The sequence below is a fragment of the Neoarius graeffei genome, chromosome 13 (genome assembly GCF_027579695.1).
Source record: "Neoarius graeffei isolate fNeoGra1 chromosome 13, fNeoGra1.pri, whole genome shotgun sequence".
NCBI lineage: Eukaryota > Metazoa > Chordata > Actinopteri > Siluriformes > Ariidae > Neoarius > Neoarius graeffei.
Window position 1 is genome coordinate 51,953,397 of NC_083581.1, and position 22,786 is coordinate 51,976,182.

Consider the following 22,786-nt stretch of genomic DNA (forward strand, 5'->3'; position numbering starts at 1 on the left):
ATGCAGCCTTCATTTGCATTCTTCCGACCACATAATGAGCACTACTACATGTAGTGTATGCAAACGTGCACACGCGCGCACTATATATATATATATATATATATATATATATATATATATATATATATAAGATTCCACGCTTATGGGTACTGAAATGGGGACATGAACTTATTCACCTAAAACCATTTCTTTTTTTACCATCAGGTCACAAAACATGTAACTTTAATGAATGATATGTTAAAAGATAACTTTAATTTTCTGAGATGTAATAAAAACATATTTATATGCCAAAGTCAAGCCTATGAGTTCCAAAATGACGTCTGTTACATTACTTCTGTTACGATTGTCCATCTCGCGTCTGTTACAAATTAATTACAATCTAGCTATATACCATGTTAATCTTATTGAAAGAATGTGTATGTTTATTCTACTACACATGTTTATTAATTATATTTGCTAAAACATCACCTTCCTATGTTTCAAAAAGTAATTCTACATCGTTAAAATTGAGAATATATATGTCCACAACACTTCTGTTACGCTCTGACTTTGGCATATAAATATGTTTTTATTACATCTCAGAAAATTAAAGTTATCTTTTAACATATCATTCATTAAAGATTACATGTTTTGTGACCTGATGGTAAAAAAAGAAATGGTTTTAGGTGAATTTTTAAAAATAAGTTCATGTCCCCATTTCAGTACCCATAAGCGTGGAATCACTCATATTATATATATTATATATATATGCATTATATACACATCTATAAACTTTAATACATAAATAGTTTATCTATTGACAGAGCTGGTAATGGTTCTGTAGTCTGTGTCTAATCTGGAACCGTTCTGCACTTTTCCACCACAAAAGAGAGATTTCTTTGTAGATAAAGTCGTTTCAGCTCTGGAATCAGTAAACAGTGATAACAGGAGCTTGTGTGTCATGATGTGATCTACACGACAGGAACTTTTTAATAAGTTATTAAAAGTTATTCGATTACAAGCACGCCTCAGCGGTTTGAAAAGAAAACAGCTGCTTCGCTGTCAGCTGCAGTAAACTACAAGAACTACGATTATCATCATCATTATAAAATGAATTCGGAAATCCTCACATCTGTCAGGCTTTCAATAATATTCCTGATTAAAAGGTAGCAGCATTATAGTATTTGAAGCACTCACAGTTGGTATCAATGATATAGCAGCTATTTTGCACTGTACTCTGGATGGGTGCTGAATCATTTGACTTTAGAGGGTAAAATGTACACTCACTGGCCATTTTATTAGGAACAGCCATCCACCTGCTGTTTGATGCAGTTCTCTAATCAGCCGATCCCTTGACAGCAGCACAATGCATAAAATCATGCAGATACAAATCAAGAGCTTCAGTTAATATTCACTTCAAACATCAGAATGGGAAAAATTGTAATCTCTGTGACTTTCACTGTGGCGTGGGTGTTGTTGCCAGATGGACTGGTTTGAGTGTTTCAGAAACTGGGGGTTTTCACACACACACACACACACACACACACACACACACACACACACACACACACACACACACCAGTCTCTAGAGTTTACACCGAATGGTGTAAAAAACATGGAGAGAGTGGCAGATCTGTGGATGGAAACACCTTGTTGATAAGAGAGGCCAGAGGAAAATGGCCAGATTGGTTCGAGCTGCCAGGAAGGATATAGTAAGTCATATAATCACTCTTTACAACCGTGGTGAGCAGAAAAGCATTTCAGCATGCAACAGCAGAACAGCACACTGGGTTCCACTCCTACCAGCCAAGAACAGGAATCTTAGACTCACGAACAAGTTCCTATTAAAGTGTCCAGTGAGTGTAGTCTCGAGGCTAGAAATAAAAACCTTCACAGTTGTTAAACTTTCACAGAGGCAAACCAAAGTACTTTTAGCAGATAAGCCAATTACACAAATCAGTATAGCCCCTGCGCTTCTATCTGACCAAGTTCTGGGATAACATCCCTTGTTTCACTCATTTTCACTGGGTTCCGGCTTCAGCAGCGGCACCTCAACAGTGAGGAGAAACTTTCATTAGTATAGCACATTTAACGCCGGACACGGTCATACACTGCAAAAAATTGAAAACTGAATTTGAGGAGAAAATTCCTGAATACTAGTGAAATTATCTTGCTGCATGGACAGATAATTTTACTTGACAAGACATCTTGGAGGTGAGATGAGATGAGAAGACATCTTGGAATAAGTTGGTTACAATCTAGAACTAGTTTTAATAATCTCAGAGTTGGTGTCTTGTTTTCTTCCACACTGCAAAAATGGTATCTTAACAAGTTAGAATATCTTGAATATAGTTGAAATCTCATCTCATCTCATTATCTCTAGCCGCTTTATCCTTCTACAGGGTCGCAGGCAAGCTGGAGCCTATCCCAGCTGACTACGGGCGAAAGGCGGGGTACACCTTGGACAAGTCGCCAGGTCATCACAGGGCTGACACATAGACACAGACAACCATTCACACTCACATTCACACCTACGGTCAATTTAGAGTCACCAGTTAACCTAACCTGCATGTCTTTGGACTGTGGGGGAAACTGGAGCACCCGGAGGAAACCCACGTGGACACGGGGAGAACATGCAAACTCCACACAGAAAGGCCCTCGCCAGCCCCGGGGCTCAAACCCAGGACCTTCTTGCTGTGAGGCGACAGCGCTAACCACTACACCACCGTGCCACCCTATAGTTGAAATAATCTAGTATTTCCGATTAGAAGAAAACAAGACACCAACTCTGAGATTATTAAAACTAGTTCTAGATTGTAACCAACTTATTCCAAGATGTCTGTCAAGTAAAATTATCTGTCCATGCAGCACGATAATTTCACGAGTATTAAGGAATTTTCTCCTCAAATTCAGTTTTCAGTTTTTTGCAGTGCAAAGAAGATTTACAGAAATGCACTGCAAAAAATAAAAATCTTTTATTTGTCTATTTTCAAGTCAAAACATCTAGCCACCCTTATTATAAGACATAATTGCCCAACAAGCAAAACCTCAAGTTTTTTTTAAAACAAGTAAGTACACTGCAAAAAAATAAAAATCTTAGGAAGTTTATTTGTCTATTTTCAAGCCACCCTTATTATAAAACATTTATAAAACCTCATTTAGCTAGAAAGGCTAGTTTTTAGACAGTCCATCTTGAAAATCTTGTATAGACAAAATGTCTTGAAAAAGTCTTATTTGGAGCACCTTTGAAAATAAAACAAGTTTTTTTTAAACAAGTAAGTACATTTTGGACATTTGTCAAATGCGGTTCATCTTGTTTCAAGAAAAAAAAAGTATGCTTGTTTTGGGAATAAATGAACTTTACTGAAATTTTTGAATCTTCTGCACTGTTGCTTTGGCGTTGTGTAAGCACTGTAAGTCAAAATGCGTAGACTTTTTTTATTATTATTATTATTTTTTGGTGCCTGAGGTCCTGGGGAAGTGGAATCTTAAGAGATGTTTTAATGTTTGAATGTTGAAATGGGAAAAAAAATAAACTTGCTGCAATGCTACACGTGCTGTCAACTTGATTCAAGATAGTCTCTGGTCTCATATCTAGAGTATTTTACTAATTACAGGTCACAAAAGGAGAATCTTTTAAGCTAGCAATGCTTAGTTGTAGAATTTAACAATCCTAATATTAGTACCGTATATTTATCTTAAATTCAGTTTTTACTGCTAAGACTTTGTCATGAATTTAAGTGAAATACCCTTAAAATGAAATAAATAAAAATGACTTGAATGGCTAAATGTAAGAAGTACGATCTTGTTATAAGAACTATTTTGATTATTTTGAGTTAATCAGATCTCGCATAATAAGTTCCCCAATCTTATTTTGGAATTATTTCATCTAAAAACAGGTTAGATTTTTCATCTTACTTTAAGAAATCTTACCAAGTCAAATTTGACTAGTTCCACTGGCAGATTTTTTTCACCTGATTCAAGCAAATATGCTTTGTTTTAATCCTTTATTTCTTATTTTTGAAAGGCCATTTTTTGCAGTGTGTAGATTCACATTTAGATCCCAGCTGAGCAAGTCAGAGGTAACAGTGGCAAGGAAAAGCTCCCTGAAACGGCACGAGGGAGAAACAGAGAGAGAGAGAGAGGGAGAGGAATCAGACTCAAGACAGAACCAGTGCACTTCTGGGTGACACAGAATATTCAATTTATAATTCATTACTCCTCCATAACGATCAGTAGAGCACAGATAAAGCAGGCCTGTGTGTGCGTGTGTCTGCAGGATGTTGAAGAGGGTGTATATGTTTATGTATATATGTGTGTGTGTGTGTGTGTGTGTGTGTGTGTGTGTGTGTGTGTGTGTGTGTATAGGTCATACCCAAGTCGAAGCCTACAGTGCTGTTGAGGCGGGATGGAGGGTAGCTACTGCATGGGATGCTGTTTCTGGAGTAGGGCATCTGCAAAGAAATTTCTGGTGGCTTTTCACGAACCAGTGCATTGGTGGGGTACAGAAACTGGGCATAAGACACCGTCTGAAACACAAACGCATAAATATACACAATTCGTACGGCTCACCAGTCAATTTTATATCCCAATGTCACTGTTAGCCTGCACTGAGGTTTCTCATATGAATGTAATGGGGTTGGTAGTGCTCAGCGGGGTGTCAAGCATACGCATTACTAAACCCACACATGCTGACAGGTCTGAAAGCTTGATGGACAGCTGAAATAATCCACTGAGAGTCTCAGATCTTACCCTGCCAGACATGCCAAGCTCCACCTGCTCCAGTCCAGGGAGCATCTCTAATGTGGTGGAAATCCCCCCAGATGAGTGCCTCCGCCTGGGGGTGCTCAGGGCTGGATCACTGAGAAAGAGAAAAAGAACGTAAGAGACAGACAAGGTTTACTATTTTTATTTCCCATTTAGATAGATAGATAGATAGATAGATAGATAGATAGATAGATAGATAGATAGATAGATAGATAGATAGATAGATAGATAGATAGATAGATCGATCGATCGACTGATCGATCGATCGATCTCCAAAAAAGTTGGGACGCTATGTAAAATGCAAATAAAAACCGTATGCGATTTGCAAATCATGGAAACTGTATATTCATTGAAAATAGTACAAAGGCAACATACCAAATGTTGAAAATGAGAAATTTTAGATGTTTTTGAGATGTTTTTTTGGGGAAGAATATGCTCATTTTGAATTTAATGCCAGCAAAATATATAAAAAAAAAAAGTTGGGATGGGGCAAAAAAAAAAAACCTGGAAAAGTTGTGTCATGCTAAAAGAACACATGATGCATTTTCATCAAATAAGGTGTGTTTCTCAGCTTAGTCATATTTCATTTCATGGATTATGCTGTATGATTAAATAGTGACACAAAGTATTTGTGTCTTGCATTTGTACCTAATAAGTCTGGGTTCTCGGTCTCTATAATGCATAATTAATGAACAGTCTAAATACTTATTGTGACAAAGGTCTATCGATTTTCTGAAATTCCACATTTTTCTATACCTGCCTAAGAGATGCAGATTTACTGTTTACTTCATCAATATTTAAATGTGCCAAAAATAAAAAAAAACTTGGGAAAAGTAATGCTACATTTGAGCAGTTTTATTATGACAAATGCTGCAACTAATCTTGGGGTGACATTTAAGTTTTTTTTTAAAGTTTGCAAACTAGTCTGAATTATTCTGTCAGTGTACATTTACACTGGCTACATTTGAACCCTAAATTCAGCTGCAGCAACTGGTGATTATTTTTATATAGCTACAGCTGTGGAAATCACAACCCACTTGATATAATTATCAGCGTTATTATATTTATTACTGAGTACTAATAGTTACTAGCCTATTTGACTGAGGACGTCATGAGGTTTGGGTTTATTCCAAACCCGAATACCTCAAAAACAAGTCGATTTAGAAACGATGTAAACTTGGCAAAATATTATTATACACATTTGAATAATGTTCATAAATACTACGGGGCTCTGTGGATTTTTTGTACAGTTAAATTGTCTCTGGCTACAAAAAGTTTGAGAAACCCTGGTCTTGTGTTACAACAGACCTTAGCTGAAAGAAAAGATGAAACTGAGTGAGAGAAATAAGAACAGAGCAGCGAGTCTCTTAAAAGCTCTTTTGCTGAAAAAGTAGACAGACCTTCAGTGATAACGTTCACAATACAGCCTTAGCTGGCTCACCTCAAACACATCAGATCAGCATTCTTTTCTCAGTCCTTTGGATGCACATGTCTCAGCTCACCTAACGTTTAACTCTGGAGCCTTTAAATAACACACACTCCTCGGTCACTGTCTCCGCTCTGTCACTGTCTCTCTGCTTAGACTGAGCCCTCTACAAATAGCAACTCTTTACACACTGACAGATGGGCTTAGGAAACTGACCTGAATCAGCCTGCTTAACACTGGAACTGTGTTCATTCTCTCTCTCTCTCTCTCTCTCTCACACACACACACACACACACACACACACACACACCATCATCGTCTGTGTTATGCTGTTAAACAACTGTCCTTTCTCCCATCCTGTCTCCACCATGGCATCAGAACCCCTGCTCTTTCTCAGAGACGGAGGACTTATACGTCATTTCCTTTCTAGCAAGGCTTAACTGTTTTAGACCTTTTACATAATGAGCGCAGACAGACTGTTTCCACGCATTCCTAGCATCCTGGTTGGACAAGCCAAGCGGATGGTGGGAATGGCAGCAAGGTCGCACGCCGGGTTGTGCCTATCTGGCCTGAGGGTTTGTGGGAAACCAATCCCAAGTTCAAAATTTGCTGCTTGCCTCATTATCCAATTGAATCACCAATTCCCAAAAGGAAATGATCACATCCTGAACACGTATTCATTCATTCATTCATTCTCTCTCTCTCGCACACACCAAGGCTAGTGTTATTGTACTGACAAGTTCATGACAGTCTCAGGAGAAACATCACAGAGAAAAGAAAATGGCAGGAAGAGAGATCATCATTATGTGGAATATGGGAAAGAGTTGGCACAACTTTGCGGCGCTAAGAAAAGCAAAGGGAACGAAAAGATCATGTAGCTTGGGGAGAAAGGTTTGGCTGTTAGATGTAAAATATTGTTGATCTTGTGTACCTTATGTAGAAGCTCTCTCCATATGGCAGCACAGAAAATGCAGCACACAGTGATCTCTTGGCACAGATAAGCACAATCCTGTGAAGCACAAAAATGCACATTTGAACAGACATTTTACCATTTCTCCTTCAGCGTGTAACAGAACGTAAACTCTCAGTGTCACCGGGACTTTCCTTCTCACCACTGGTCCTGCATTCCCAACCTTAGAGTAGAACTGATCTCCATCACACTGCACCTCTCTGTCCTTCCTCCTCTCCATCTCTCGACTTACTGCTAGCTGTCTGCTATTGCAGCTGGGACGGTGACCATGTTCAATTTTGCTTGGACACTAGCTGAAATCTAGTTTTCAACTTACAAATAAAATGTCCTGTACCAGGCCACTCAAATGCAGATTTCACTGATTTGGTAACTAGCCAGTGGAAAATATCTTATCAGCCTCTCTGTCATTTCCAGATCCGCTCTCCACTTTTGCTCCAAATATGAGAATGAGCTATAAAAAGCTGAAGTCTGGGAAAAATCAGTGGAGCACAAGGGCCAATGGCACTGTGGGACTGTTTATAATGAGACTTTAATAAACATAACTGTCATTCCTCAGCTGCAGGAACAGCAGAGTTAGGGCAGAAGGAACCACAACACTGTGCCATAAATCCTGCCAAATCTGCCCCAAACCCATTACCCTATTCCACTTTGCCTTACAGGTACTCAGCAATAAGATATAACCAATGATCACCACCTACAGACATACTAGACCGTAGCAGTGTCTGGGAAAGAATGCTTTTTATGGAAAATTCAGAACCAATAATATTTATTTATTATGTGAATTGAGGGCGAGTATGAGGTCAATATCTACTGCAGAGCTGCAGAGATTCCTGTGTCTTTCTGTTTGGTCTTTTCTGTTGGAGCAGGAAAAAATACAGAATACACTAGGACACGGCAGACTGCGTTGCATAAATACATGCTATATTAATGGTACTGATTGATAATGATATTGCAATATACATTATAGTGTAAAGCTACTTAGACACAAGTTGGGGGCTGATCACCCCGGTTGGGTTGCCTGGGCAAGGGTGTACGACGTCGAAAGACCTGAAACACCCAATGACCCCAGGTTACATCACTGATGATGTGTCTAGGCTGTACTGGAAGGCGTGTGTAAAATCATAGTGTATATGCTTCATGATACATTTTTCTAAATTTCCTGGATACTGTCTAGTACCACTGCCTCTATAATTTCTCTAAGTGTTAATCACAGTATCAAATGGACATGTATACCAGTTTTATTTTTGTCAATTTTTTGTACCATCTCTCTTTTTTTTTTTTAACTTAGCCTTTATTTTTCCAGGAAGGTCCCACTGAGATACAATATCTTTTCTGCCAGGCAGTCCTGGCTAAGATAGGCGGCAAAAAGTTACAGTAAATACAAAAGATCATAACAGAAGACGCACAGTACAATAAAACATTCGGTTTAAAAGAAAACAAAGAATAAAGAAGGGTACAGTTAAGATGTGTTAAGAAACCAGAGAAGCTAGGTTAGAAACAATGACATTGTTCTGTAATAGTTGTTTTTAAAAGGTTTTTAAATACATTGAGAGAGGGTAATAACTCAAGATTTAGTATGTTCTGAAGTTCATTCCAGGCATATGGTGCAAATGAGCTAAAGGCAGTTTTGCCCAACATTGTTCGTGTTGTTGGGATCCGTCCATCCATTATCTGTAACCGCTTATCTTGTGCAGGGTTGCAGGCAAGCTGGAGCCTATCCCAGCTGACTACGGGCAAGAGGCAGGGTACACCCTGGACAAGTCTCCAGGTTATCACAGGGCTGACACATAGACACAGACAACCATTTACAGTCACGGTCAATTTAGAGTCACCAGTTAACCTAACCTGCATGTCTTTGGACTGTGGGGGAAACCGGAGCACCCGGAGGAAACCCACGCGGACACGGGGAGAACATGCAAACTCCACACAGAAAGGCCCTCACCGGCCACGGGGCTCGGACCCGGACCTTCTTACTGTGAGGCGACAGTGCTAGCCACTACACCACAGTGTTGCCTGTGTTGTTGGGATGTTCAAGATTATTTTATTTGATGACCTTGTGCTATAAGCACTGGCTTGATGTGACAACAGATTACCGATACAGGGTGGCAATTTACCAATCAATCCTTTAACTATGAAAATCAAAACACGACTTTTCCTTCTGCGCAACAGTGACGTCCATTGAACCATTTCATACAGTTTACAGTGATGTGTTCTTGCTTTTGTGTATGTCGCAAAACGTAAAGCAGCATGATACACTACATCCAACTTTTTCAAAAAAAGGAATAGGAGCATGCATATATGTGTGTGTGTGTGTGTGTATACACACACTATACACACACTATACACACACACACACACACACACATATATATATATATATATATATATATATATATTAGGGCTGCTCGATATTGGAAAAAATCAATATCACGATTTTTTCAGTAAATATCGATATCGCGATTTTTAAAACGATATTTATACACCTTTTTTTAAAGCCCTGATCATCAACACCTGAGGCACCGGGCCACATTTTTATAGTACAGGCCTCATAGGCTACCTGTCAACCCTTCCCGTTGTACCCTGAAACGCCTTTTACTTAAACTATTTACTGTGCAAGCGCGTACTTTGCATAGGTCCTATAGCCTGCACAAGGCTCACGTTCTCCTCACTCAACATTTCCGATCACAGAGGATGGAGCCAGCGCTGGTATTACCAGTGATTACTGCGTAACGTCCACACTGGCTCGTAGCCAGCCAAGGATAAAATCTCTCTCTCACACACACACACACACACACACACTACAACGTAAGCTTGTGTGTTGTTAAGACACCAACATTAAACACGCACAATATAGAGACAAGTCCTTAAGAATTAACATACATGAAAATAGGCTTCTCTTCCTTCATCTTCCAAATGTGGACTCCGCTATCTTTTTGGCATGTCAGCATTGAAATACCATTTGCAGAGATATTTCACTCGCCATTAAGAAAAGTAAAAGCAACACATGATTAGGGCTACATGATTAGCAGGGGATACCGTTTTAAGCGCACGGAATTTTAAAAACAATGTAATTACATCTGAGTCCGTCTACATCGCGCAATAAACCCGTCCTTAGCAGAACCTACTTCAAAGCATGATGCTAGCTGCAGATGCACAAGTCAAAATCAAATGAACCCAAGTAAACATGCCGCGGCGGGCAACATTAATAACCAAATTGCCTTACCTTAAAACGCTGCCTTGACCACAGGACGACTCGCAATTATTCCACTTAAATCCACACGGTTTAACACATCTAACACAGCTAGCAAGCTGGATATGTGCTAATATTGTTGTGCTTGTTTTCTTCCGTAGATGCCATTTTTACATTACCCAGTCCCACATCCAAAAATATGACGTAAATATATGTTAATTGTATTATTATAACTATTAGCAAGCAAATCAAACAACATATTAAGAAATCAATATATCAAATCACCCAACACGTATGAAAACAGAAGAACTGATTTTTTACTGTTGCGGAGATATCGCGGGAGTAGAATGGATGACGTATGCAAGGCTACGGTGTGCCTTAGGGGACAGAAGGGTTCGTTTTACCTTACTGTCACGTCAATGTTATTGTTGTTTTATTGCCATTGTAGAAATATTGTGCACGTCCCTTTCGACAAATGACAAAAAATCGTTTCATATCGATATTATGAATTTTGATATCGTTTGACACCAATATCGATATCGTGATAAAAATACGATATATTGCACAGCTCTAATATATATATATACACACACACACCGTGTATATATATATATATATATATATATATATATACACACACACACACACACACACACATATATATACACACACACACATATATATATATATATATATATATATATATATATATATATATATATATATATACATACATACATACAGTGGTGCTTGAAAGTTTGTGAACCCTTTAGAATTTTCTATATTTCTGCATAAATATGACCTAAAACATCATCAGATTTTCACGCAAGTCCTAAAAGTAGATAAAGAGAACCCAGTTAAACAAATGAGACAAAAATATTCTACTTGGTCATTTATTTATTGAGGAAAATGATCCAATATTACATATCTGTGAGTGGCAAAAGTATGTGAACCTTTGCTTTCAGTATCTGGTGTGACCCCCTTGTGCAGCAATAACTGCAACTAAACGTTTCCGGTAACTGTTGATCAGTCCTGCACACCGGCTTGGAGGAATTTTAGCCCATTCCTCCATACAGAACAGCTTCAAATCTGGGATGTTGGTGGGTTTCCTCACATGAACTGCTCGCTTCAGGTCCTTCCACAACATTTCGATTGGATTAAGGTTAGGACTTTGACTTGGCCATTCCAAAACATTAACTTTATTCTTCTTTAACCATTCTTTGATAGAACGACTTGTGTGCTTAGGGTCGTTGTCTTGCTGCATGACTCACCTTCTCTTGAGATTCAGTTCATGGACAGATGTCCTGACATTTTCCTTTAGAATTCACTGGTATAATTCAGAATTCATGGTTCCATCAATGATGGCAAGCCGTCCTGGCCCAGATGCAGCAAAATAGGCCCAAACCATGATACTACCACCACCATGTTTCACAGATGGGATAAAGTTCTTATGCTGGAATGCAGTGTTTTCCTTTCTCCAAACATGAGGCTTCTCATTTCAACCAAAATGTTCTATTTTGGTCTCATCCTTCACAAAACATTTTTCCAATAGCTGTCTGGCTTGTCCATGTGATCTTTAGCAAACTGCAGATGAGCAGCAATGTTCTTTTTGGAGAGCAGTGGCTTTTCCTTGCAACCCTGCCATGTACACCATTGTTGTTCAGTGTTCTCCTGATGGTGGACTCATCTCATCTCATCTCATTAACTCTAGCCGCTTTATCCTTCTACAGGGTCGCAGGCAAGCTGGAGCCTATCCCAGCTGACTACGGGCGAAAGGCGGGGTACACCCTGGACAAGTCGCCAGGTCATCACAGGGCTGACACATAGACACAGACAACCATTCACACTCACATTCACACCTACGGTCAATTTAGAGTCACCAGTTAACCTAACCTGCATGTCTTTGGACTGTGGGGGAAACCGGAGCACCCGGAGGAAACCCACGCGGACACGGGGAGAACATGCAAACTCCACACAGAAAGGCCCTCGCCGACCCCGGGGCTCGAACCCAGGACCTTCTTGCTGTGAGGCGACAGCGCTAACCACTACACCACCGTGCCGCCGATGGTGGACTCATGAACATTAATATTAACCAACGTCAGCGAGGCCTTCAGTTGCTTAGAAGTTACCCTGGGGTCCTTTGTGACCTCGCCGACTATTACATGCCTTGCTCTTGGAGTGACCTTTGTTGGTTGACCACTCCTGGGGAGGGTAACAATGGTCTTAAATTTCCTCCATTTGTACACAATCTGTCTGACTGTGGATTGGTGGAGTCCAAACTCTTTAGAGATTGTTTTGTAACCTTTTCCAGCCTGATGAGCATCAACAATGCTGTTTCTGAGGTCCTCAGAAATCTCCTTTGTTCGTACTATTATACACTTCCACAAACATGTGTTGTGAAGATCAGACTTTGATAGATCCCTGTTCTTTAAATAAAACAGGGTGCCCACTCACACCTGATTGTCATCCCACTGATTGAAATCACCTGACTCTAATTTCACCTTCAAATTAACTATTAATCCTAGAGGTTCACATACTTTTGCCACTCACAGATATGTAATATTGGATCATTTTCCTCAACAAATAAATGACCAAGTATAATATTTTTGTCTCATTTGTTTAACTGGGTTCTCTTTACCTACTTTTAGGACTTGTGTGACAATCTGATGATGTTTTAGGTCATATTTATGCAGAAATCTAGAAAATTCTAAAGGGTTCACAAACTTTCAAGCACCACTGTGTGTATATATATATATATATATATATATATATATATATATATATATATATATGTGTGTGTGTGTGTGTGTGTGTGTGTGTGTGTGTGTGTGTACACACACACACATATATACATATACTCTATTTATTCAGTATTGTTCTACAATGTAGGAAAAAAAAATAAACACATCTAATTTGAAGGTGTTTCCAAACTTTTGACTGGTACTGTATATATGTCAGGGCTTGAAATTCATATATTTTTTCACCAGCCAGCTGGACTAGCTACCTTCCAAAGTAACTAGCCACCTTCCAAAGTAACTAGCCAAACAGAAAATCAACTAGCCAAAATTTGTTCATGTATGAATTTTACTTCTGTCAAAAATAACACAGAAGTTAGTTACCATTATTCATGACTAATGTGCATTTATTTCAAGACCTGAGTATTTTGATACTGTTGTTAAATACATAAATGAGAACAACACAGAGCACCATAATATAATCCAAAAAAATGCCAGATGACTGACCCCTTACTAGTTCTTTTAGGAACCAATTTGTCCGCTTCCATTTTTAATTTGTCGCTGAAATTGACAGAGCTTACAGGGTAGCCTATGCAACACCAGCTATTGCACGAACTGAGTCAGCGCTGTAAACCGAAACTAGGAAATCTTCCCGCAAGTTCCTTTCAGCACCTAGAAGTCGCCCATGATTGGTTGGCGAGTGTGTGACGTTATTGTTTTTTTCCCCTTAGGCAGCCTCTCACGTTACTGCCTGAGGGACAGGGAGAAAACCACCGGAAAACGTTTTAAACAAACACAAAACAAATGCAAGTCGGCAGATGACCATAAAATACTATATAGTTACAAACAATATAATAATTTTATGTATCTCACACAGAATTTTCGGAGATATATCGAGTATATTTGATATATCGCACAGCCCTAGTCTGAATCTTCGCTTCATATACATTTTTTATTTTCAACTAGCCAGCCAGGCTGGCTAGTGACAGGAATTACCCGTCAAATGACAAATTAAGTTGCCTCGGGCGACCGGACCACCGTGAATGTCGAGCCCTGTATATATATATATATATATATATATATATATATATATATATATATATATATATATATACACACACACGCACACACACACACACACACATACCAGGGCTTTACATTAACTTTTTTGCTCACCGGCCACTGTGGCTAGTGGTTTTCCCGAGTCACTAACCATTCAGCCTTTTCACTAGCCACAATTTTGTTGCCAGGAAATAGCAGTTTTTTATTCACCATGATACGTTAAAGTTGGGAAGATCTAGATTTAATTATGAATGGCAGCGTATAATGTATCTCTACAGTAGCACTCCAGTATTCAGTGCTGTTAAGGTAGCTCCCTATATGAAAACATGCAACCAATTCAGACAAAAATATCAGAGTATTCTGTTTATTGAACTCAAATTCAAGCCCTTTAAAATATGAAATATCGTATAATATGAAAAATAACATTCAGTACAACTGAACTGATTCTAATATTAAAAGTCCAATTCAAAACATTTATCATTGAAAAACATTTGATGCTTTGATATGCAAGTATTGTGTATTATCAAGTATTATTATGTATATTATGTATTATCTATTAATAGTGTGTGTGTGTGAACATGTGTAGAGAGAGACATTATGTCCTCATTACATTAATCATCGGCGGCACGGTGGTGTAGTGGTTAGCACTGTCGCCTCACAGCAAGAAGGTCCGGGTTCGAGCCCCGTGGCCGGCGAGGGCCTTTCTGTGCGGAGTTTGCATGTTCTCCCCGTGTCCGCGTGGGTTTCCTTCGGGTGCTCCGGTTTCCCCCACAGTCCAAAGACATGCAGGTTAGGGTAACTGGTGACTCTAAATTGACCGTAGGTGTGAATGTGAGTGTGAATGGTTGTCTGTGTCTATGTGTCAGCCCTGTGATGACCTGGCGACTTGTCCAGGGTGTTTCCCGTCTTTCGCCTGTAGTCAGCTGGGATAGGCTCCAGCTTGCCTGCGACCCTGTAGAACAGGATAAATCGGCTAGAGTTAATGAGATGAGACATTCATCATCAGATGAGTCTGAATGGTCCATGAAAAATGGTCTTCGTGACCATTTTTAAGGGGCGAGATCAACTTCTTTCCAATTGCGTGAACTTTTGTAAACAGCAGCTCCATCCTCTCCAGCTCAGCCGACTTCATGACAGCCAGGGACTGAAAGCAATTCTGTCCTGTAGTGAACCAGCTGTCTTCGCCTGTTTTGATGTTATAGTACCGATGTGTGCATTTGACTTTTCGTGGTCCTTTATAGTTTCGAGTTTAAAATTACTGGTGCCTGTCTTTGCCAGACTTTCTACAGTCTTCGAAGTACATGGTATTTTCGGTTTTGCTATGAACTAGCCAATCTCGCCCGAACTTCCATTTGTCATTGAACTGTCTTATCTTCCTATTAGTGTCTTGTTCATCTCCATGGCCGTAGCCAGCTATGAGGCCCCCGCGGTCTGGACCTCAGTCATTATTAAGAGCTGAAAATACATTTGTACGCTAAATATTCAACTGGATAAAAAAATAAAGAATAACATTAAAACGTCTCTGTAAAAAGTGCATTGTTAATTACAACCCCGATTCCAAAAAAGTTGGGACAAAGTACAAATTGTAAATAAAAACAGAATGCAATAATTTACAAATCTCAAAAACTGATATTGTATTCACAATAGAACATAGACAACGGATCAAATGTCGAAAGTGAGACATTTTGAAATTTCATGCCAAATATTGGCTCATTTGAAATTTCATGACAGCAACACATCTCAAAAAAGTTGGGACGGGGCAATACAAGGCTGGAAAAGTTAAAGGTACAAAAAAGGAACAGCTGGAGGACCAAATTGCAACTCATTAGGTCAATTGGCAATAGGTCATTAACATGACTGGGCATAAAAAGAGCATCTTGGAGTGGCAGCGGCTCTCAGAAGTAAAGATGGGAAGAGGATCACCAATCCCCCTTAATTCTGTGCCGACAAATAGTGGAGCAATATCAGAAAGGAGTTCGACAGTGTAAAATTGCAAAGAGTTTGAACATATCATCATCATCTACAGTGCATAATATCATCAAAAGATTCAGAGAATCTGGAAGAATCTCTGTGCGTAAGGGTCAAGGTCGGAAAACCTTACTGGGTGCCCGTGATCTTCGGGCCCTTAGGCGGCACTGCATCACATACAGGCATGCTTCTGTATTGGAAATCACAAAATGGGCTGAGGAATATTTCCAGAGAACATTATCTGTGAACACAATTCACCGTGCCATCCGCCGTTGCCAGCTAAAACTCTATAGTTCAAAGAAGAAGCCGTATCTAAACATGATCCAGAAGTGCAGACGTCTTCTCTGGGCCAAGGCTCATTTAAAATGGACTGTGGCAAAGTGGAAAACTGTTCTGTGGTCAGATGAATCAAAATTTGAAGTTCTTTATGGAAATCAGGGACGCCATGTCATTCGGACTAAAGAGGAGAAGGACGACCCGAGTTGTTATCAGCGCTCAGTTCAGAAGCCTGCATCTCTGATGGTATGGGGTTGCATTAGTGCGTGTGGCATGGGCAGCTTACACATCTGGAAAGACACCATCAATGCTGAAAGGTATATCCAGGTTCTAGAGCAACATATGCTCCCATCCAGATGACGTCTCGTTCAGGGAAGTTCTTGCATTTTCCAACATAACAATACCTAACCACATACTGCATCAATTACAGCATCATGGCTGCGTAGAAGAAGGGTCCGGGTACTGAACTGGCCAGCCTGCAGTCCAGATCTTTCACCCATAGAAAACATTTGGCACATCATAAAATGGAAGATACGAAATAAAAGACCCAAGACAGTTGAGCAACTAGAATCCTACATTAGACAAGAATGGGTTAACATTCCTATCCCTAAACTTGAGCAACTTGTCTCCTCAGTCCCCAGACGTTTACAGACTGTTGGAAAGAGAAAAGGGGATGTCTCACAGTGGTAAACGTGGCCTTGTCCCAACTTTTTTGAGATGTGTTGTTGTCATGAAATTTAAAATCACCTAATTTTTCTCTTTAAATGATACATTTTCTCAGTTTAAACATTTGATATGTCATCAATGTTCTATTCTGAATAAAATATGGAATTTTGAAACTTTCACATCATTGCATTCCGTTTTTATTTACAATTTGTACTTTGTCCCAACTTTTTTGGAATCGGGGTTGTATGTTAAACGTTGATTCTGTCTTCTGTGTCTGTTTCATGCGCGCGGCTGTGAGACCAAGAACACAAAAGCGAATGAGTGTGCGACTCGGGGGAGGAACGCAGTGCAGGAGACATGGGGTTTCTATGGTAACCATCAGCGCACTTTCATCAAGCTGTTAAATTTACATTTTCGAAGCAGCGCAGTTGTAGCCTGCCTTGTTTGTGATTTTAAAAAATAAATCATTCGATAAGCCAAAGCAATAGAGGGGAAAGTTTCAACTTCTGTTTGCCTTGGATAACTTTGCCTAAAACATGGTGGTGTAAACTGATTTTTTTTCCCAGAATTTTTTTGGGTGTAGGTGTAACGGATGCCAGATTGTTAATGTATCTTAGTTCCATAGGCTACATGGTTAGGGTAACTTTTGTCCTCATTGCTTGGGCCAGATCAAACCATTAAACAAGCTTAAATTATTCTTACTCTTGCCACATACATGATTTTTTTTTTCAAAACTGATGATATTCAGTTCAAACACCATTAAAAATAATTTCAGGAATAGATCTCTTGTGTGATGTGTAATTCACCCCTCTCATTTAAATATGGCGAAAATGTTTTGGTGCGCGCTTTGCGCATCACGGACCTCAGTGATTTTAAAATGCTGCTCCGGCCCTGCTCATCTCTGCCCCTTTTTTCCTGAGCAGCAGGGTTTGAAACTCCAGCTATATGCCGCCACATAGAGCACTTGTCAGTCATCAGCAACTTTGTTGCTTCGTTCATTAACCACAGGTTACCAGATCATTGATTTTATCTGAGATGTTAACGAATGTTCTAAACAACTCTAACATGTTGTCAGAATGTTTATGCAAGTGCTCATGGGAATTGTAGGCGCGTAATATTACATTGCAATGCGTTTATTATATCAGATGCCTTCAGAGAAAACTACAATTAAAATATATTTTGTCATACCACAGAATAAACCACCTGCCAAAGTGGCTTGTGGGACTAAAGTTATTACCCACCAAAGTCGGATTTTACCCGCATTTGGCGGGTGGGCGGGTGCTAATGTAAAGCCATGACACACACACACACACACACACACACACACACACACACACACACACACACACAGTACCAGTCAAAAGTTTGGAAACACCTTCAAATTCGATGTTTTTATTTTTTATTTTTTCCTACATTGTAGAACAATACTGAACTCATCAAAACTATGAAATAACATATGGAATTATATGGTAAACAAAAAAAGTGCTAAAAAAACATTTCATCTTTTAGATTCTTCAAAGTTGTCACTATTTACCTTGATAACAGCTTTGCACACTATTGGCATTACCTGAATCAGCTTCATGAGGTAGTCACCTGGAATGCTTCTCAATTAACAGGTGTGTCTTGTCAAAAATGGAATTTCTTGCCTTCTTAATGCATTTGACACCATCAACCAGTAAAGAGTAAATTATAAAAATACAGTAAATAGCCCTGTTCGACAACTGTAGCAATCCATATTTTGTCAAGAACCACTCAACTAAGTAAAGAGAAATAACAGTCAGTCATTCCTTTAAGACACGAAGTGTCTTTCAGTTAATTAAAATAAAGAAAAAACATCGAATTTGAAGGCGTTTCCAAACTTTTGACTGGTACTCATAATCTAAAATTGGTAGAAAAGTGCTTTGGACCAATCTCAATCTGACAACAAAAGGGAAACATTTTTTTCAGCCGAAAATAAAAACTTAACTTTGGTCTGAGCTTTTTTTTAGGAGGTTATCATGTCTTTTAGCACATCATATTCTAATCCCACTTTTCATTGTTAGAAAAGGTACATTTTGAGACCTTGCGATTATAATGAAAGATGATTGATAAAAATTCCAGCTTTCGTTTCCCGATATTTACATCCAGATATGATAAACAGCTTAGAACATGGCACCTCAGATAGCAAACCAACCAAATTTTAGGTCAGCAAAAGTATAGGGACAGATATCCTTGAAGTAAATTATACTAAATAACACTTAATACTATATTTGGTAGCATATTTGGTGAAATAAAAATCACTATGTGTTTTTAAATGCAAATTGAAGACGCATTTGTTGAGAGCTACATTTTGATTTCATTCATGAATTTTATTATTAGTGGCTGCATTATTTTACCTTTTATTGTATTTTAATTATATTTTTAGTTTTTGTATATTTCAGATATCTTGTTTGTAACTGATTTATTTTTGATATTGTAAAGTGCTTTTGATCATTGTACGTAAATGGCACTCAGCTCAGCTCAGCTCGGCTCATTTTCATCCGCTTATCCGGGGCCGGGTTGCGGAGGCAGCAGTCTGAGCATGTATGTACATCTGGGTAACAAGAAACACCACATGTTCCAATATTCTTTGATCATATGGGTGGGTTTAAACACAAGGTGCCATGGTTGAAGTTATCAAACACGTGTAGATGTGAAATATCAGAAAATGAATGACGAAATTCTGATCCATCATTTCATAGCGGAGCCCCCTAGGCATAGAGTGTGGATACATAAAGAAACCCATTGTGGCAGCGGGGGCGTGGTCAAGCATCGGTCTGTGACAGGAGGGCGGAGTCAGGGAAGGTAAGTGGCAGAATCACTACACCTGTCGTTAATTAATGTGTTTGTGTGTCTTCCCAGTGACCGCGCCCTATTTAAGGAGAGAGAGAGAGAGCAGAGAGAGCTCTCTCCCAAACCAGACGACTGGAATGTGTGTGCGTGCGTGCGTGGCTGAGAGAGAGTAAGATTTGCACTGAAAAGCGAAAATAAAAGAGTTTCGTGAACTCAGTTCTGTCCTGCCGTCCTTCTGTGCTCCACCCACCTACATGAACTGTCACACCCATCGAGTTGTTTTCTGATGGTTTCGGTCCTGTGCGTGCATGCCTGCCACCACAGGAAACCCAACAACTAGTGAAGTGAGCAGTGAAGTAGAATAGTAGTCGGGACAGTATAGTAGAGATTAAAGGCCTCTGCATGCTCTTGCGACAAGGCTTTCGCAGATAGCTTTTCGCAGACAGTTGTAATTTATCGTTGAACGGGGAGTAATAGGCGTGCGTGATGTTATTCACCGCCACAACGCAAGGGGGCGCGACGTCGTGAAATCGCTAGGAGTAGTTGGTGGGTGTGGTTAGTGGAGTGTTTATCCTCCGGTTACTTATAATGACTAGAGCTGGAGTCGTATAGATGTACGTACTTCCTCACTTCCTCGATCAACCGCTCTTCGTGCTGCTCCATCTTCGCTTGTGTTTTTAAAAATGGCGGTCGTGAAAACAAACCAAACCGGGAAAGTAGGGAAGCGGAAGTGCGTGTACAGCGGATGTAGAGTGGACCAATCAGAGCCCTCTTGTCTGCGAGGCTTCTGCGGTGGTCACAATTTTTGGGAGGTGCGCGCAGAGCATCTGCGAAGGTGGGGGGGCTACGCAGACACTGTTTGCGACGCTATCTGCGAGGACTGGGTTGTCAGCATAAATTGGCCTTAACTTGTCGCTGTTGTCGCCCAACATCTTGTACAACATAAGGAAACAGTACAATAACTATAACAGTAAAAAAATATTATATAATAAAATTCTACAACCCAGAAACAGACGGGAGCGCCACTTTTAGGCAGTGCCTAAATCTATATATTATTGATCTTATGAACTCAAATGGAAATGTCTTAAGTATATAGTAAAAAGAAACGAACTGGCCTTGCAGTTCCAATACTTTCAGAGGAGACTGCATATAAACACACACTGATTACAAGGTAACTTCCGAGCATTTAGTTTTCAGGTGTGCTATTGCGCATAGAAATCCTGTTGTTTATATGCATCCAAGTGCAAGGATACTGATAACGCCAGTTAGCTCTGTCAACACTTGCTGTTTACTGGAACAGAACCGAGCTGAAGTGAAGCACAGGTGTGTACTGTATGTATCATCAGAGCATTAGTGCACAAGACAACAACCCCTCACCTATTAAACCGATATAATAACACACACACACACACACACACACACACACACACACACACACACACGCAGGAAAAAAAGTGAACTCGATAATGAGAGTGGAGTACTGACGCCCTTGTTTACTTAAAATCAGTTTGAGAAAATTACACACCTATACACACAGTCAAATAACACACAGTCACTACTAAAGGCTGAGATTTACCCAGAGGCTATCATCATGGAGATAAGACCTGCAATAAAGGGGATTAACAAAGAATAATAAAATCATGCTTCCCCCCCCAACACACACACACACACACACACACACACACACACACACACACACACACACACACACACACACCTGCTGCCTCTGGTGTCGTACTGTCTCATGTTCTTAATGAAGTGAACTTTCTTCAAGGAACGGGGCCAATGAGAACCTGACAGGTTGCGTGTCCTGAAAAAGAAAGAGAGAAAGATAAATATAAAGAAAAAAAACCCACTAACATCATAGCTTTCTAAAAGTCAGATTACCCCAACCATATTGGGGTAATTAAACATCACAAATCAATCAATACTCCTCATTGGGCAGAAAATCTGTAAAAAATTACTAAAACATGTATGTCAGTGGCACAACCTCAGAAGAAAATAAAAGGAGGAAGAGATGGCACACGGGTTTTGTTTAAGAAGATGTGTCCTCGCAGCATATAGTCTTTACACACACACACACTTTTCCTACAACACACCGTTAAACCATTATCCTCCTCATTCACACAGGCCTTCATGCATTTTAACTCTATTATTGGCTCATCTATTTCACAGTCAGTAATTCACGCTCAGCTCTGGGTCAAGGGTGTTGGGTTGTAAGTGGCTGGAAATTTGTATTCATCGTGCACCAGCTCAGAAACATCAAGTTATCTTGCCCCCATCCTGAGGCACAAAAAAACGTCCAACTTCACAGTGACTGGCAGGAGAAGACAGCCGATCCAGAGAGAGTTAGGGAGCACGAGAGTGTAATCATACGAGAGTGAAAGAGTCTGATACTATACTCTTAGAGGAAACATCTCATCTCATCTCATTATCTCTAGCCGCTTTATCCTGTTCTACAGGGTCGCAGGCGAGCTGGAGCCTATCCCAGCTGACTATGGGTGAAAGGCGGGGTACACCCTGGACAAGTCGCCAGGTCATCACAGGGCTGACACATATGGCCCTTTTCCACTACCCTTTTTCAGCTCACTTCAGCTCGCTTCAGCTCACTTCAGCCCGACACGGCTCGCGTTTCGACTACCAAAAACCAGCACGACTCAGCTCGCTTCAGCCCTGCTTAGCCCCTAAAACTCGCACCGTTTTGGAGTGGGGCTGAAGCGAGCCAAACCGAGCTGAGTGAGGCTGGGGTGTGAGCAGACACTCCCCTGTGCACTGATTGGTGAGGAGGAGTGTCCTCACATGCCCACACATGCCCCGCGAGCACGCTGGGATCTGTAAACACCGTAAACCCGGAAGAAGAATAATTACGAATTACGAGAATTTCTGAAGCCTTATGCGCCTCGCCTCATCTATACGCTCTTGCCAGTATCTGTTGG

The 22,786-nt window shown here is 40.0% G+C and overlaps 1 protein-coding gene across 2 annotated transcripts in view; it reads right to left on the reverse strand.

Annotated features, from left to right (window-relative positions):
- cables2b (Cdk5 and Abl enzyme substrate 2b) overlaps positions 1-22,786 on the reverse strand; it is an 87,084-nt gene that overhangs the window by 24,701 nt on the left and 39,597 nt on the right. For both annotated transcript variants that reach the window (XM_060938010.1, XM_060938011.1), the window contains exons 2-5: positions 21,568-21,660; positions 7,104-7,181; positions 4,732-4,840; positions 4,355-4,508 (exon numbers count right to left, since the gene is read on the reverse strand). In XM_060938010.1, coding sequence (XP_060793993.1) covers positions 4,355-4,508; positions 4,732-4,840; positions 7,104-7,181; positions 21,568-21,660 — 434 coding nt within the window. The remainder of the gene's footprint in view (positions 1-4,354; positions 4,509-4,731; positions 4,841-7,103; positions 7,182-21,567; positions 21,661-22,786) is intronic.